Genomic DNA, 17,682 nt, shown 5'->3' with positions numbered 1-17,682 from the left:
AGCCGGCCCACAGACCTGCTGAGATATAGACTACAAGTGCCAGACAGCCCACAGACATGCTGAGATATGGACTACAAGTGCCAGTCTACTGACATGCTAAGATATGGAATACAAGTGCCAGCCAGTCTACTGACATGCTGAGATATGGACTACAAATGCCAGACAGCCCACAGAAATGCTGAGATATGGACTACAAATGCCAACAAGCCCACAGACCTACTGAGATATGTGACTACAAGTGCCAGCCAGCCTACAGACATGCTGAGATATGGACTTCAAGTGCCAGCCAGACCACAGACGTACTGAGATATAGAACTACAAGCCAGCCAAACTATGCACAGGTAAGTCACCCCGCCTTCCAGAAGTACTTTATACTGCCCCACGAAAATAACTGCTGTAGGATGGCATAAGCAATGTGCATGCATTTTTAAAGCATGCATAACAATCCCTGCACCAAAGGAACCCACTGCACAGAGAGGTTTACAGCCCAAACGAGGGGTCTTCTTACCCAGGAGAGGCTGAACCTGGGAAGGCCATAGGAGAGAGATTTTTTTTTTTCCAAGGTGTCTGGAGTGAGGATGAAAAAAAGAACGCTGAGTGAGGGGAGACAGCCGCTCTTATGGGCTAGGAAAGAGGTTGAGGGGTCAGAGAGGACAGAGCTGATCCATGGTAGGCTGACATGGGGAGATCCATGAAAAAAAAAAAAAAAAAAAAAAAAAAAAAAAAAAAAAAAATATATATATATATATATATATATATATATATATATATATATATATATATATATATATATATATATATATATATATATATATATATTACACACACATACAGAGTTAATATATATATATAAACAAGAACAAATAAAATATGTGTAGTTGGTTAATCACAATATTAAAAGGCTAGGTGATTAAAACTGTTCTGCAGATGAAAATATTAACATTATTTTAACTATTAGCAGGGCTGTTAAGTTGCCTGCCAATTTTATACCAGTGGCTGAGGTTGTTTACAGTACTCTGGATAGTTTTATGTAAATATTAATTTTAGTTTTTCTTCTGACTGGCTGCCTAGTTAACACATTTAATATCAGTTCATGGTTCATTCTACTATACAGAATAAATCATTTAGGAATTAATAAATACATGACCAACATTTTATCCCTGCTTTTCCTACTTTTTAATAATAAGATTGGGAACAGGGATATAGGCATCTGTGAAGTTGTTTCAGCAACAGTATTTTCACCACCCATGATGCAACAGTAGAGGTTGCAATATCAATGTGTAAAAAATAATAATAAAGATTATTTAAAGAAAAACTCAAATTTCTGCTTCCTGCTTGGGTGATCAGCACATCCTCTGCAATAGGTATTTCATTTTGATGAGATACTTTCTAACACTGAACTGAATGTAGCACCAGCTGTGCTCCTTTAACACTTTAACACATGCCCAGCAGTGTTCTTAATCCCTTTTGGCTACAATAACTTTTTTTTTTTAGGCAATGTAGATGGAGCAAGATGGATTTTGACTGGCAGGGCAGGCCAGGAGAGCTGCAATTGGCTGCTGACCACAGGTTAAGCCTAGCTCAGTGTGGCTGCTGTGTCCAAGTTGAGGTGAGTGTCAGAGAATTCCCAGATGCTGCATATTAGCATTCCTGGGCTACTGTGTGCTGCTGAACATTACTGGATTTGTGAGAGACTGTGGCTGTTTCCAAATCCTTTGAGTGGAGAAGAGTGGGGACTAATTGCCTTGAAATGCTGCCAGTTTGAGAACAGGCCCTGGGTAGAGGAGCATTACCTTTCATTCTTCCTTGCAGGACTGTCAGGGACCAGGACTGCATCTGTGGTGAGAAGCCTTTGGCCACTTGCATCTGCATGTTTGCTGGGCTTTTGGAAACAAAAATATCACTCCATAGCACACCATATAGCACTCCATCAGAGAATGAACTCCAACACCAAAAGGACTGACTTAACATTTCATTGGTCAGTTGAACAGAAGTAGACAGAGTACCCTGCTTGTAGACTGAGCCTTTGCTCAGAGATAAGTCATCTTATTGCCAAGTGTGTTTTTATGCTGTAAATTGTTTGACATTGCTTTTGTTTTCCTCACCTATTTTTTTCACGGCTTTTACTGCCTTAAATAAAGCCCTTTGAAACTGTTCAGGTGTGTCAGTGTCATTCCAGTCCTTTTAAGGGTGGGCCATCCCTGGTTCAGGGAAAAAGAGGCCCAAACGTATATGAATAATACTGAACATATGCAGGTAGTTATGACACTCAGATTTAAAAATCAGTTTGAAAAAAAGGTAAGAATCTGCAATAAAAAGTTGACTAGTTTACTAAAATTCTTGCAGTGCATATATTTCCCCTGGATGGAATATTTTTCAACAAAAAATAGAGTTTCAAGTAAAAGGTTAATGGCACCATTTGCCTATGCAATTCCCACCCCAATCCCAATTCTTCTGATCACAATAAGCAAACATAACACATGGCTTAGATGTAAACTCTGTATGGTACAACTCTACATCAATCTGTGCCCCCTCCATCCCTACTGACTGTTAAAGAGAACACCCTTACAGCAGTGTCTGGATAAAAAACTGAAGTAGTGGGCAGGTAGGCTAAGTGATCTGTATGTATCTCAAGGTTTAATTTTTTAATTTTTAATGGCATGAATGTCTAATAAGAGCCTGGATTTACAATCATTGTTTTCCTTCACAATTAGTAGATTTGGCCACACAGTGAAAGGTGAAGCTGTTCTAAAGGTTCTTTTTTTGTAAAATAACAAACATGTTATACTTACCTGCTGTGTGCAGTGTTTTTGCATAGACCAGCCTGAATCCTCCTCTTCTCGGGTCCCCCACAGGCTCTCCTGGCTCCTCTGGTCTGTCGGGTGCCCCCCACAGCAAGCAGCTTGCTATGGGGGCAACTACTGCTCCGTGTGTGCATTCACACGGAGCAGCGGCTTGGTCCCACCCCTCTCTTCCCATTGGCTGACTGGCTGTGACTGACAGCAGCTGTTTGCTGTTTCAGCCAATGAAGAGGCAGAAACCCGGGAGGCTGTCATTTACATCGTTGGATCGTGATGAGGCTCAGGTAAGTATTGAGGGGGCTGGGAGAGCTGCTGCACACAGAAGGTAAAAAAAACCTTCAGCCTTTACAACTACTTTAAGAACAATGTTTCATGGCTAGACATCAGCTTATGTGAGGGTAGATTTAATAGTACCCTGACCTTTCAGGATTGGACAATTTTGCAGTTTACAGTCCTTAGACTGTGGTGGCTACATTAGTTTTCTTTTTTTTTTATAAGATTTTCAGAAAATACCTGTTGATCTTCTCATAAATACAATGCCCTTATCTCTTCTTGTGAAGTGCAGCAAAGAATATCTTCCTTTCAAGCTATCTTTTGTAAACTATCCATTGTCCTTCCCTCCATATAATGGAGACGAAGAGATACAGACTTGTTTGTGGTCCATATCAGGAGAGCAGCTTAAGGTGATGACTATGGTGCTCTATACATATAAAGTAGAGGAGTGCTAGAGCCATCCAGGGGCAGGAAGTGTATTATTTACAGGAATATCAGGTGGAATAAAGCAAAAGAATCTTGAAAAAAATATAAATGCAGACACCACATCCAGCAATATATAAAAAATTTTGTTCTGGGTCTAGATATACTTTAAAACAAATCTCCAATTAAAAGGCTGAAAAAGACTGAATGATAAGATGGGGTTGGTTTACTGGTGCACCTGTGCATGGTAGCAAATCAGCTTCTAACTTCAGCTTGTTCAGTTAGGCTTTGACAAAAAACATAGCTGAGAGCCAGAGCTAGCTGCTTCCACCTTCGTCTTCAGCCTGGCGTTCCAGTGAGCACTGGAGGGGCAGAGCAGAGAGCGGTGACTGCTCTAGGAAAACTGAGAATTTAGTGATCATTCAGTTCTTGGGCTTAGAGGCAGTGGGGACAGCTGCAGCATTTTTTTGCTGCATCATGGAGGTGAGTATATATGCTTATTTTTTTTAACCCCCTTTAAAGGACATCAAGTGCACTTATTTCTGTCAAGTGCCCTAACCTACAGTAACCCTTTCAATGTTCCAGATGCATAATTACCTTGATCTTTGAGTCTATGTTCACAGCCCAGGCTGAAATCTATTTATTGATGGCTGTGCAGTCTATCCCCAGAAACTACTATGAGGCCATTGCTCGGGATTGGAGGTGCTCAGCAGACAGTCCAAAAAAAATCTGGTGGGATTGACTGTGCAAGCATGGCCAACAGTAGGGATATTTCAGGGCTGTCAATATTGCAGCAGGCCATGGCTCTGAGATCAAGTTAAATATGCATTTGGGGTGATGGAGGATGGGTAAAAGGGGTATTAATCCCAAAACCAAATAAAGTTACATATTGCAGCTTACTATTCACTAGATATGGTGGCTGCATTATTTTTCTTTTTTGGCTTCTTTCCCATGTTTTCACCTGGTGATCTGTCCAGTAACAAACTTCCTGTTTTACGGTGCCTACACTCTGGATGAAGGAGCAACAGAGACACCTTCGGACAGCACCACTGTCAGTCTGGGGGAGGGGAATTTTGGATGCACTAATAGATTTAGATACACTAACAAACTGAAGCCAAACTTCAGCTAACAAGCAGCATCAGTTTTGTTCCTTTTGGGATAAAGGTTTTACATAAATAAATGAAAGCTGATAACTGTAAGCACCCCTGTCAGTGTTAAATGGTTTATCTCAACCCTCTAACTGCTACATCTGCAGGTCAGCTTGTTCAGTTGTAAAACAACAGACTTACTGGCTAGATTACTAGGTGAAAATAAAAGAAAGAAAGCATAATAAGAAAATGAAAGTAGTCTCCACATCTAAGAATTGGTAAACTGCTAAATAATAAAGGTTTTCTTTTTGGTTTAATGCCGCTTTAACTGTAGGTCAAGGGAGCTAGGTAGGAGGATTACAGAAAGTGTACTTACTGTTCAAAAAAAGATTAAAATAATATGAAACACACAGTGATCTAAATATTTAAAATCAGGAAGATGAAACACAGTGCTGCCCAACACCGCACACAATCAGGCTTTAGACTTCTTGATAATATGCATAATTACAATTTTAACTGGAATTGTACAGGTTGTTAATGGTAATATTTACACTGTTTGTGTTTATTACAATTAAGTTCCACAGTATTTTGGTACAGAGGTCAAGGTTCTCAGCCACCTCCCCATTCATGTTTCCCATATGAATTATTACTTTCATTTACAACTGTGAATCATTCCATATACTGTCCATTATATCCACAACCCTTACACATTTTTAGCCTCTATTTCATTAACACTAGGAAGATCTATGTTGTATAGTATGACTGTGGAACAAGTACTTGGGACAATCTGTTGTGGTATTATTTAGATTTCTTGTATTACTATTTATAATTCTGACCGCGGAAAGAATGCCTCATAGATTCAAAAATGTTCTAAATTTAGATACCAAAATACACAGTTCACAGTCTGTCAGTGCTCACATGATGGATGCATTTTTATAATGGAAAATTTGAAGTCACATTAGAAATTAGATCAATTTTAATCTTGATAACTATGTGAAATTGTCTTTTATGTGGTCTTCAGTAAACCTTTAACATAATAAAAGGGAACACGAATTGAGAATAAAAATTATTAGGAAATGAGACACAGAAATAAAAAAAATACTTCTATAGTTACGCTTCATAGTTTAAATAGCCAGTGCACTCACAACTATTCTTCTGTGATTTATGATAGATGCTGAAGACTAAAACCATCTGATGATTTCATACATCTCTCAGGGACTGTAATGCTGAATTCTCTGTGCTTGGTTTCTTGGGACTGCACCCCTGCTCTGGCCATCATGAGAGGTTCCCACATTTTTATTTATTATAACATTACAGAAAATGCAGCAGTATCAACTGGAACACACAAAGACTGAGGAGACACTCCAATCTCTCATGTGGACAGAAACAGAGTGGAGAATTGTGATAGGGAGATCTTCCTGACAGAAACATCTAAAAAGTCATGGTCTTAAGCTAGGCCATAAATGGAGCGATTTTCTTTCCTGTAACCACGGGCTGCAAGAAAGAAAATCGCTCGATTTCCCCATCAACACAGTCAGTGTTGATGGGGGAATCCCTCTCACGGAGTCATTGAGCCATTGTGTTCTCCTAGCGGGCGGGTGGGGAGAGCTGCCCCTGCCGGGAGAACAAAGTTATTACTTCTAGCGACTATAACAGCATGTAAAATCTGATAGGCTGGTTGTACCCAAGTTGATTGAACAACTTGGGTACATTCAGCCTGCCCATACACGGTTTGAATCTTGGTCGTCCCTACTGAACCGGCCAAGATTAGAACCGTCTATGGCCAGCTTAAATTAGCCCATCCATGCTAGAACCTATTTAGGGTTTTTAGCTATAGAACAAATCCCAGGCTACCATTATTATTAATGTACAAAGGGATTTAATCTCAATAAATATTTACACTGCTAAGCTAGAAGACTCAATTTTAAACATGTTAGGGAAACCTGTATCAAATGCACATTAATAGTACGACCTTGTATATGGTGATCCATCCATTTAGGTATCCAAAACCAAAATATGAAGAGGGTTGAGTAAACAAACCTGAGAGCTTTCTTCCTTTCCAGAGCATCTGGAGAGACATAGGCCTTCATCTCATCTGCTGCCCGTTGTATCTGTACTTCAGCAATCTAATAAACAATACAGGGTAACTACATGTGTCCATGATCACAAAAAAATGTTTTATAAGCAGCCACTTTCTAACCTTTTTCATCAAGTTTATGTAATGATATTGACTCTCTGCTTGACTGCACTCCTCCAGAAGACCTCGGACTTCCTACGATAGAATATTAGTGAGGGTTAGAAATAAAAATATAGTGCAGTGGACCACTGAAGTAAAACACTACTCCATGAAAGCAGTTCAGTTGGTGACATGCTAAAGCTATCTAGGGATCTGTGTTAAAGTCCTTCATTTTAATGCATCCAGATTTAGCAGGCTTTTCCAAAGGCTTCTAAAATGAATGCAGATTTTTAATACGTAGTTCTGTGAAAACCTTCTCTCTGGAATCCAGGCGACATTTAGTATGCAGGGTAGCTTTAAAGTTTTATAACACACAGTAGTTGCCAGATAGCACTGTAAGTTCTTTTTATTTAAAATCATACAAGTACTATGAAAACAGATGATTTGCCATTGTGCTTTGTTCATGCATACATGACAATACCTGAACTATTGAAAAACTTATTTTCTAACTTTTGAATTTCAGAAATAAAGTAGTAGGAGTATAAATCAATTGTATCCACATAGAAATAACTTTTATTAGGGTGACTATACTGCCATCATCTGTCCTCTAATTGACTGCTCTGGGTTACTATGCTACCAAGTATTTTCCACTTTATATTTAATGTTACAAATTATATAACGGTATAGAATATCTACAAATATATTTCTAGTTTTGGGAGGAAAACTATGGGTTCGGTCATTTAATTTGATATACTATCTCTGAAGCACCAGTGATAAAATCTCAATGCGGTAGCTTGCATCTAGGTCAGACTGTGATGTCCCACAATCACCGATAGATTCTTCCTTTATTCTAGATTCTGAATGAAGCAAGGCACTAATATTTTCATTAGTAATGGCCCTAGCAGAGAGGAAGAACTGAGAACTCTGGTGGGAAGATGGAGATCTCAGGATAAATTAAAAGCTAATGAGAGATTCAATTCACAACCAGCCATTCAAAACTAGATTTGTCTCAGCTTTAAATAAAGCCAGTGACTAGAAAGAAACATGAAAATAAAGAACGCTATGATCCACACATACTCAGCTTTTAAATAGTTCACTGATGGGATTCTCAAACCACATCTTTATGTACAAGTTAAAAGGGCTGCACATGCTTTCAGGGCAAAGAGGGACCCTGTTTATTGGAATTATTTAAACAAAATTATACCTGCTCTAGCTTGGAGCAGTTACTTTCCAGGCCAGCCGCACAGCTGTCGTATTGTGTTTTCTTTTCATCGTGCTCTTGGGTCAGCTCCTAATGTGAAAAGGGCAAAGATTCATGTCAGCAAGTAGTGTGATACCTCAGCACATGGCACAGAGAGTTCCTGTCAGTCAGCGGCCTGAGCCTGTCATCTTGGCACACAGAGTGTCGCATACTTAAACTTAGCAGATGTGTATCATTCCACTTTCACACATGGCTGGGGAAGGGGGGACATGGGTGCTGTCTGATGCCTCAGACTGACATATGGCTAAAAACCCACAGCATAATAAACCATTGCACCAGTTTTCTGCAAAACAGTGACTATTGCTGAGAAGTCCAACATGTTGTATTCCAAATGAATAACATCGCTCTATCTGCCAAACACACAAGCTGTGATTACACTTTTGATAGATATGTCACCTAATTGCAAGATTTTAATTGCGATTAATGACTATTTATTATAGGGTACTTATTCATCAACACAAAGTGGAGGCAGTGGAGACACTTGAGTACTGACACATGATAGTTTCTGCTTACACCTGCACAATTCTGATTACTGGGGTTCATCTGTGGAATGTGGGTAACAATAGGTCTGTTTTAATGTACCAATCCGGTCTGTTCTTTCATTTTCTAAGCTGGTCTAGAAATAAAAAGTTTGAACATGATTATTGTGGGCAGAGCAGACTCAAGTTTCCTTAAGTAACTTAAAGTGGTAGTAAACCCAAAACCAAAATTGTAATATATTGCAGCTTATCATTAGATAATGTGGCTGCATTAATTTTCTTTTCTATGTTTTTTTCCAGTATTGAAGTGGTTAAACTCAAATAAATTTGGATAATGAATAAGAGCTGTCTTTAGCGTGAAACGTGTTTACCTGCCAGTCCCCCTCTGTATTTCCAGTGTCTGTATAGGTTTTATCTTGGTTCATATAGTGGATTGTTTGGAGTGCAGTACACGAGCTGGGCTAGCACCTACAGGAGGAGTTGTGCTCGGAGATTGGGAGTCTCTCTACCTTGAGCAGCGGTCAACATTAAACTCAAATGAACTTTTAATTTAAATCAGCTAAACAAATACAAGGTTCATCAAAACAAAAGGTGTTTAAAGTCCTACAGTTAGTCCTATTTCTGCCTCAACCCTATTAAAAAAAAAGCCTGAACGCCGGACAGCATGCTGCAGAGAAGGAAGCTTGCTCCCTGTATGTAAGCAGTGCAGTGGTCTGACATGTCCCCTGAAGATTTAGAGCTAGATCTCCTATGTTTAGTAAGGAACATGAACTTTCTTGATTCAAGACCTATAGGTCCGACTGAGCAGAGTGTGTGTGAGGCATCTGCAGAGAACCACCACTGCTTCCACACAGAGAACAAGGATCCTTCTCTAAAGCCTGGGTTACAGGGTTAGATGTTGGGGGAGGTTATGAGTTAAGATCTCATGTTAGAGGTTAGGTGTTGGGAAAAGTTAAGAGTGCTGCTGCTGCTTCTTCATTGTCTGATAACAAACTCAGGGCCAGGTGGTGACCAAACTGAATTATTATTGGCAGTAAAAGAAAGTGAGGTCATCACATTTTGCAGGGTTGATTAACTATCAGGACTGCCTGGTCAAACTGGCAAATCATTTGGCCCTGGCATATGTACACTATACTGCTAAAAGTATTGGGACACTCCTCCAAATCATTGGATTGAGGTGTTTCAGTCACCTCCATGGCTACAGATGTATAAAATCAAGCACCTAGGCAGTATACCTGACCTGCACATTCTCAACTCAGATACAAGGTAAGTACCACCAATCCAAGTTAAAAACAGAATAACTACACAACAGTGCAATGCCACTTTGTGCAATATTATGTTCTATCCCAATATTGTAACCATGTCACTCAGACCAACAGCCACAATTCCACAGTTGTTGCTATCTGATCTCAATAAATTAGCTTTGCAAGTATTAATTCAGCAATGGCAGTATGATGCTCTCCCTTCCTTCCCACTAGGTTTTTCTCCACATTTGTAAGTCAAGTGACACATTTTGGAAGGGACTTCTCTGAGATATACTATAATGCCAAAAGTATTGGGACACCCCTCCAAATCATTGGATTCAGGTGTTCCAATCACCTCCATGGCCACAGGTGTATAAAATGAAGCACCTAGGCATGCAGACTGCTTCTACAAACATTTGTGAAAGAATGGGTCACTCTCAGGAGCTCAGTGAATTCAAGCATGGTATCGTGATAGGTTGCCACCTGTGCAATGAGTCCATCCGTGAAATTTCCTTGCTACTAAATATTCCCGGTCAACTGTTATTGGTATATAACATAGTCAAAGCAACTGGGAACAACAGCAACTCAGCCATGAAGTGGTAGGCCATTTAAAATGACAGAGCTGGGTCAGCGCATGCTGAAGCTCACAGTGTGCAGAAGTCGCCAACTGTCTGCAAAGTCAATAGCTAAAGACCTCCAAACTTTGCGTGGCTTTCAGATTAGCACAACAGTGCGTAAAGAGCTTCATGGAATGGGTTTCTATTGTCGAACAACCGCATCCAAGCCTTACATCACCAAGTGCAATGCAAAGTGTTGGATGCAGCGGTGTTAAGTATGCCGCCACTGGACTCTAGAGCAGCGGAGACATGTTCTCTGGAGTGATGAATCACGCTTCCCTGTCTGGCAATCTGATGGGCGTGTCTCGGTTTGTCGATTCCCAGGAGAACAGTACTTGCCTGACTGCATTGAGGCAAGTGTAAAGTTTGGTGGAGGGGAAATTCTGGTGTGGGGTTGTTTCTCAGGGGTAGGGCTTGGTCCCTTAGTTCCAGTGAAGGGAACTCTTAAGGCGTCAGCATACCAAGACATTTTGGACAATTTCATGCTCTCAACTTTGTGGGAACAGTTTGGGGATGGCCCCTTCCTGTTCCAACATGACTGTGGACCAGTGCACAAAGCAAGGTCCATAAAGACATGGATGAGTCAGTTTGGGGTGGAGGAACCTGACTGGCCTGCATAGAGTCCGGACCTTGACCCGAAAGAACACCTCACAAAATACGCTTCCGGAAGAATAATCAAACATTCCCACACACTTCTAAACCTTGTGGACAGCCTTCTCAGAACTGTTGAAGCTGTTATAGCTGCAAAGGGTGGGCCAAATCAATATTGAACCCTATGGACTAAGACTGGGATGCCATTAAAGTTCATGTGTGTGTAAAGGGAGGCATCCAAATACTTTTGGCAATATAGTGTATTTTAATTGTGCATTTGTCAGGATTTTATTATTATTATTATTATTATTATTATACAGGATTTATATAGCGCCAACAGTTTGCACAGTGCTTTACAATATAAGGCAGACAATACAATTACAATACAATTCAGTACAGAAGGAATATGAGGGCCCTGCTCGTGGAGCTTACAATGTAAAGTAAGGGGGAGGTGATACAAAAGGTGATAGCTGCGGGGGATGATCTGGTGGAGGTGATTCAAGTACAGTTCTTAGGTGGAGGTGGGGTAGGCTTCCCTGAAGAAGTGAGTTTTCAAAGATTGCCTAAAGGCAGACAGGGTGGGGGCTGACCTGACATGCTGTGGTAGGGAGTTTCAGAGGATGGAAGAGGCTCTGGAGAAGTCCTGGAGGCGAGCATGGCAGGAGGTGATGAGGGAGCTAGAGAGGAAGATATCTTGGGAGGAGCGGAGTGGGCGATTTGGGCGGTATCTGCGGATGAGGTTGGTGATGTAGCTAGGGGCAGTGTTATGGATGGCTTTGTAAGCTGTGGTTAGTATTTTGAATTTTATATGTTGGGCTAGTGGAAGCCAGTGAAGGGATTGGCAGAGAGGGACAGCAGTCGCTGATCGGTTGGTAAGGTGTATGAGTCTAGCAGCAGCATTCATAATAGACTGAAGGGGGGATAGCCTGTGTAACGGTAGACCAGTGAGGGGGGAGTTGCAGTAAACAAGGAGGGATATAACCAAGGCATGGATAAGTTGTTTTGTGGTGTCATTGGTCAGAAAGGGGCGGATTTTGGAAATGTTCCGGAGGTTGAGGCGGCAGGATTTAGCCAGTGAGTGGATGTGGAGCCCAAAGGAGAGGTCAGAGTCTAGGATTACGCCTAGCACCCTGGCATGAGGGGAAGGACCAATGGTTGTGCTGTTGATCTTAATGGTAAAGTTGTGAGTGGGGGATCAGGGAGGAGGAAATATTACAAGCTCGGTTTTGGAAAGATTGAGTTTAAGGTAGTCATGTGACAGCCATGCTGATGTCGCTTAGTAGATCTGTGATACGTGAGGAGATTGAGGGGGTGAGCTGGGGAGCGGGGAGATAGATCTGGGTATTTTATTAGTAAATAATAATAATAGATACATCTGGGTATTTTATTGCTCATAATGCATCTATCCTTTAAAGGGAAACTATAATTGATTTGAGTCAGTTCTACTTTTGATGTTTTGTTTCAGGTTTATAGATTTTTTAATTATTATTTTATATCTGTGTTTCATCTCTTTAAATCAGTGGTTCTTAACCTGGGTTCGATCGAACCCCAGGGGTTCGGTGAGTCAGTCTCGGGGGTTCGGCGGAGGTGACCCACACCCGACTCATACGATTTGTGATGACATGCCCAGTGGTCGGCAAGCCGCGGCTCTTGTGTGCCGGGCGCCCGCTCCCCTCCCTCCTCTCGGGCGGCAGGGACTCAAATGCAATGATTGGCCAGTCTCGCTGCCACTCACATCCTGATAGCCAGTGATTGGCTGTCAGGATGTGTGTAGGCGGGGCAGCGTGACAAACGTGAAAGGAGCTAGGCTCCTCTCACAGTCCGCCCTGAAGACCGGAACGGCGCGGGAATACAGCGAGAGGAACGCGCGGAGCAAAGGTAAGTGAATTGACACGGGGGACTTGGGGACTTAATATGGGGGATGAATTAATATGGGGAATGAATTACTATAGGGGGGATGAATTACTATATGGGGGATGAATTACTATATGGGGGATGAATTACTATATGGGGGATGAATTACTATATGGGGGATGTATTACTATATGGGGGATGAATTACTATATGGGGGATGAATTACTATATGGGGGATGAATTACTATGGGGGATGTATTACTATGGGGGATGAATTACTATATGGGGGATGAATTACTATATGGGGGATGAATTACTATGGGGGATGAATTACTATATGGGGATGAATTACTATATGGGGAAGGAATTACTATAGGGGGGATGAATTACTATATGGGGGGATGAATTACTATGGGGGATGAATTACTATATGGGGGATGAATTACTATATGAGGGATGAATTACTATATGGGGGATGAATTACTATATGGGGGATGAATTACTATGGGGGATGAATTACTATATGGGGGATGAATTACTATATGGGGGATGAATTACTATGGGGGATGAATTTTCATACCGTTTGTTACAACATATCTTTGCGAGCAATCCTTTTCGAGGATGCTGGACATACAGACGAAGAAAAGGAACAGACTTTGTTGCGAAAATGACATGAGAGTGGCACTTGCCAAGGTAATGCCGCGCATTTCTGAACTGGTCTCTGAAAGACAACAGCAGAAGTCACACTGATTTGCGGTAAATATTCATTATTTTGTTTTTGTGTGAAAATCATGTTTTAATGGTTTTGTTCTTTGTTCTTAATGGTTTTGTTCATTTTGTGCACCTATGTATAAATATATACCTATGTTTTGAATTTTAAAAATCATATTTTATTTTTCCAATTAAGAAGGGTTCGGTGAATGCGCATATGAAACTGGTGGGGTTCAGTACCTCCAAAAAGGTTAAGAACCACTGCTTTAAATATTTACTACACAACGAAAGATTCCCAAAGTACTACGGCTTATCTAAAAAGACAACATAGCAGATGCTGCTTGTATTGCAGCTCCCTATTTTCTGGACAAAACATTGTACTTAATCATCTAATAAGAGATAGGTTAATGCTCTGATAACTCACTGTCAGGGATCCGGTGTTCTGCAGCGATACACCGAGCGGCGCATGCGCAGAACACCAACGCGCTCTAGCCGGCAGGTAGCGGGACCTGGGCGATCGCGGCAACAGCAACGGCCGCACATGCGCACTCGCGATCGCGGACACGCGCCTGGCACTAATGACAGCGCAGGGCGTGCTATTTAAACGGGACAGAAGGTATGTGCATTGCCGCTTGGTCTTGTTATCTGTTCCTGTGATCTGATTAGTGAAGCTTCCTGTTGCCGACCTCTGCTTGATCCTGACCCTGCTGATAGTCTCCTGCTTGACCCCTGGCTTGACCTGACCACTCTTCTGCCTGCTCCTCTGGTACCTACCTGCCCGTTACTTGCTGAACCTGGCTCATGACCCTGACCATTCTCTGTCTGCTCCTCTGGTACCTCGCTGCCCGCACGTTGCTGACCCGGTCTGCCTGACTACGCCTTACCTTACTCTGACCGTCCATCCATCCATCCCACAGGGATCAGTCCCTGCTGCCAGGCCTGCCAGCCTCTTCACATCAGGCTCTATTCCCCGCATACCTCTGTTGGTACCCTCTACCACTGCCGGACGTACTCAGGGGTCGCGACCTGGTCTCAGTCTGCTCCAAGTCCATCCCCACCATCAGGGGCCCTGGTGAATAAGCAGATTGGGACTTAGACCCCACGCCCTGAGGAACCCCGTGCTGTGGGCTGCTAGAGATACCGCCAGGCGGTGTCTGACACTCACTAACTTCTGTGTACATCAGTAAAGCTACATCAGTGCATCCAGATAAAAACAGGGCTCCAGCTGCTGGCTGAAGAGTGGAACCAAATATATTTACATGTTGTCTGGAAAAAAATTACATATGCAATAATTCACATTTTCCTCAAATTTCCTCACAAAAGGATCATAATTGTTTTTTTAGTCTTGACCATAATACCTAAAATAAAACATATTCCAATCATTTATATATCCATTTAAAGCTTCCACCACTTTAAATGCAAAAATTCCTATTCAGTTCATGTAAAACTGTAGCAATAATTTCACTCATATTAGGAAGTCACTACGATACGCATTCCTTTCAATAATTATGTAAAAATGCAGAGTCATTTATGCTTATCTAATATATTTAGATAACTATTTTAATAATTAACAATAATTCAGAATAATTGGAAGAAGTTAGTTATGTTAAAATCTTTTAAGTAACTTACAAATGTGTATTTTCAAAATTTTGATAAAACATTCTGCTTTCATTTAGATAGAGCTGGATATGCCCCAAAACAACTAATAGAACTGGTGTTTTTTTAAAAACTAAACAGATGCCAAAAACTGCATTAAGTGCTGATAAATCTGCGCTGTAATTGTGTCTAGTTTACATAAAGGTAGATCATTTTTTCTCAAAAAGAAATACAGAGATACGAACATTCCTAACCCCGGAAACCACTAAGCAACTTATTCACTCCCTTGTCACATCACGCCTCGACTATTGTAACTCCCTCCTCATTGGCCTACCTCATTGCAGGCTATCCCCCCTTCAGTCTATCGTGAACGCTGCTGCCAGACTCATCCACCTCACTAACCGTTCTGTATCTGCCACCCCTCTCCACTGGCTCCCAGTTGCCAAATGGATAAAATTCAAAACACTAACTATGACATACAAAGCCATCCACAACACTGCCCCAATTTACATATCTGATCTTAGCTCTAAATATCACCCAAACCGTACATTCTGCTCCTCGCAAGACCTCCTACTCTCTAGCTCCCTTATCTCCTCCTCCCATGCTCGTCTCCAAGACTTCTCCAGGGTGTCACCCATCCTCTGGAACGCCCTACCCCAATCTATCAGACTATCACCTACTCTACTTACCTTTAGGCGATCACTGAAAACCTATCTCTTCAGGGAAGCCTATCCTGCCCTCAGCTAATACTGGAATCCTCTACTCTTCCAAACACTCCATCCCCCACAGTTTTTATCTATTGTACCACTCACCCCTCCCTCCTAGATTGTAAGCTCCAAGGAGCAGGGCCCTCAATTCCCTCTTGTAATGAACTGTATTGTTACTGTATTGTCTCCCACTATAATGTAAAGCACTGAGTAAACCATTGGCGCTATATAAATCCTGTATAATAATAAAAATATAATAATACAGGGTAGGTCCATCCAGCTGTATTAGCAAGGGAAAAGATCTCTGCTATTTACACCTGCCATACTGCTTTAGATTTTAAATAAACAATTATGTTAGCCCCATAGATCCTGATTTTCGTTTACATCTCACTTGTCTGACTACTGCTACTGCTCACAGGGATTGTGTAAGGCCATTACAGTGAAGAATATTATATTCTGACTACTGTAAGGGGTTAACACCTGTATTGATAGTATGCAGTATTTAATTTCCTTTTTTATTTTGCATGCTTTCACTATATTTATATATTTCTGCACATTTACATGCAGGTGAAGCTGTCCGCAAGTGACAGTTACAGGTATTGGGACAAATCATATAACACTGCTAGAGGTATGCATAATGATCAGCATTTCTTTATGTGGTTTAACCCTTTGACGGGCAAGGATTTGTCCCACACCTCGGAGCTGTGGGCTTTGTTGCTGATGTTATCTGGGTCACCTGATCACTTCTACAGGCCTCCATTTCATAAGCGCATACTTTTTTAAACCAGCCATATTTGGTATCTATTTACTTGACACGATATCTTCCCTCATCTTTGCCATTAAAAAAAAAAGAACATTATATTGTGATTGTATGCACTAAATTGCATGTGCATTTTTAATCCACTGAGGCTTGTTAAGAGACAATTCAGAGTGGTGAATTCCTCGCCAGTACTAACATCTTGTCCTGGTCTTTTTCCTAGTTTGGTATCTTTGGACATCCTGATTGACACAGGCGTTAAAACCCCTCTCCAGGATAAGTGAAAAACTTTCCTGCTTGCAAATGTATTCTTTTACAGTAAAGTTCCACTTTAATAATAATAGTACAATAAAATAAAAACTTAGGAGAATGTTAAAAATTCTATTTGTACTGGAAATTAATGTACCATGATATCAACAGGTTAAAAAAAGATTTCTATACTTTTCTACTGGAAAAAGGAAAGTCCAGAACGCTTCAAGTGACTTGAGCAAGTTTATTAAAACACAAGGAAACAAGTGTCTGCACTGCCCACTTAGATTTAAGCAGATCCTTTTTTTTTTATAATGCGAGTTATAAAATTATACTCAAATGGTAAGTAACCATTGTCAGCAGTTGTTTATATACTTTTTACAAGTTAGACTTTAGACGTGTGAGGTTCTATGTGAGGACTTCTATGACACTCTGCTTTAATAGCTAAAGCTTAATTACAGAGCTATGATAATAATATGATTATATATAATAATTAGGAATTAAAAAAAAAAATTGGTGGTAAAAAAAAATGTGAACATTTCAAAAGTATAACAATGCAGACAAGTGCACATATTTACCTCACAACAGTAACAGAAACATAATCAAATCACATTAAAATCATGAAGGTTATACTAACACTAGGAATACTGACATTCTCTTCACTAACAATTGTTTAAATTGTAGTGAATTTGAAATGGCCAAAAAAAAACCCAAGGTAGCAACAGAGCTGAAATGTACGCAAAGTACCAGTGTTTTTTTTTTATAGATAGCCTTGACTTTCCTCCAAGTCGATATTAAGCATGCCCCTTCCTACAACCAAGCCGTGCTCCTGTCACTCAACTGTGAAATGCCAGT

The 17,682-nt window shown here is 40.9% G+C and overlaps 1 protein-coding gene across 1 annotated transcript in view; it reads right to left on the bottom strand.

The window, feature by feature from the left end:
- Positions 1 to 17,682, bottom strand: part of IFT81 (intraflagellar transport 81) — a 227,136-nt gene that overhangs the window by 25,853 nt on the left and 183,601 nt on the right. Inside the window, exons 15-17 of the mRNA XM_089676578.1 lie at positions 7,966 to 8,052; positions 6,786 to 6,857; positions 6,626 to 6,711 (exon numbers count right to left, since the gene is read on the bottom strand). Coding sequence (XP_089532704.1) covers positions 6,626 to 6,711; positions 6,786 to 6,857; positions 7,966 to 8,052 — 245 coding nt within the window. The remainder of the gene's footprint in view (positions 1 to 6,625; positions 6,712 to 6,785; positions 6,858 to 7,965; positions 8,053 to 17,682) is intronic.

Source organism: Staurois parvus, unplaced genomic scaffold (assembly GCF_062004578.1).
Source record: "Staurois parvus isolate SC_StPar_1 unplaced genomic scaffold, SC_StPar_1.0 ptg000014l, whole genome shotgun sequence".
Lineage (NCBI taxonomy): Eukaryota > Metazoa > Chordata > Amphibia > Anura > Ranidae > Staurois > Staurois parvus.
Note: the sequence above shows the minus strand (reverse complement) of the source record. Positions and strands in the feature narration are given on the sequence as shown.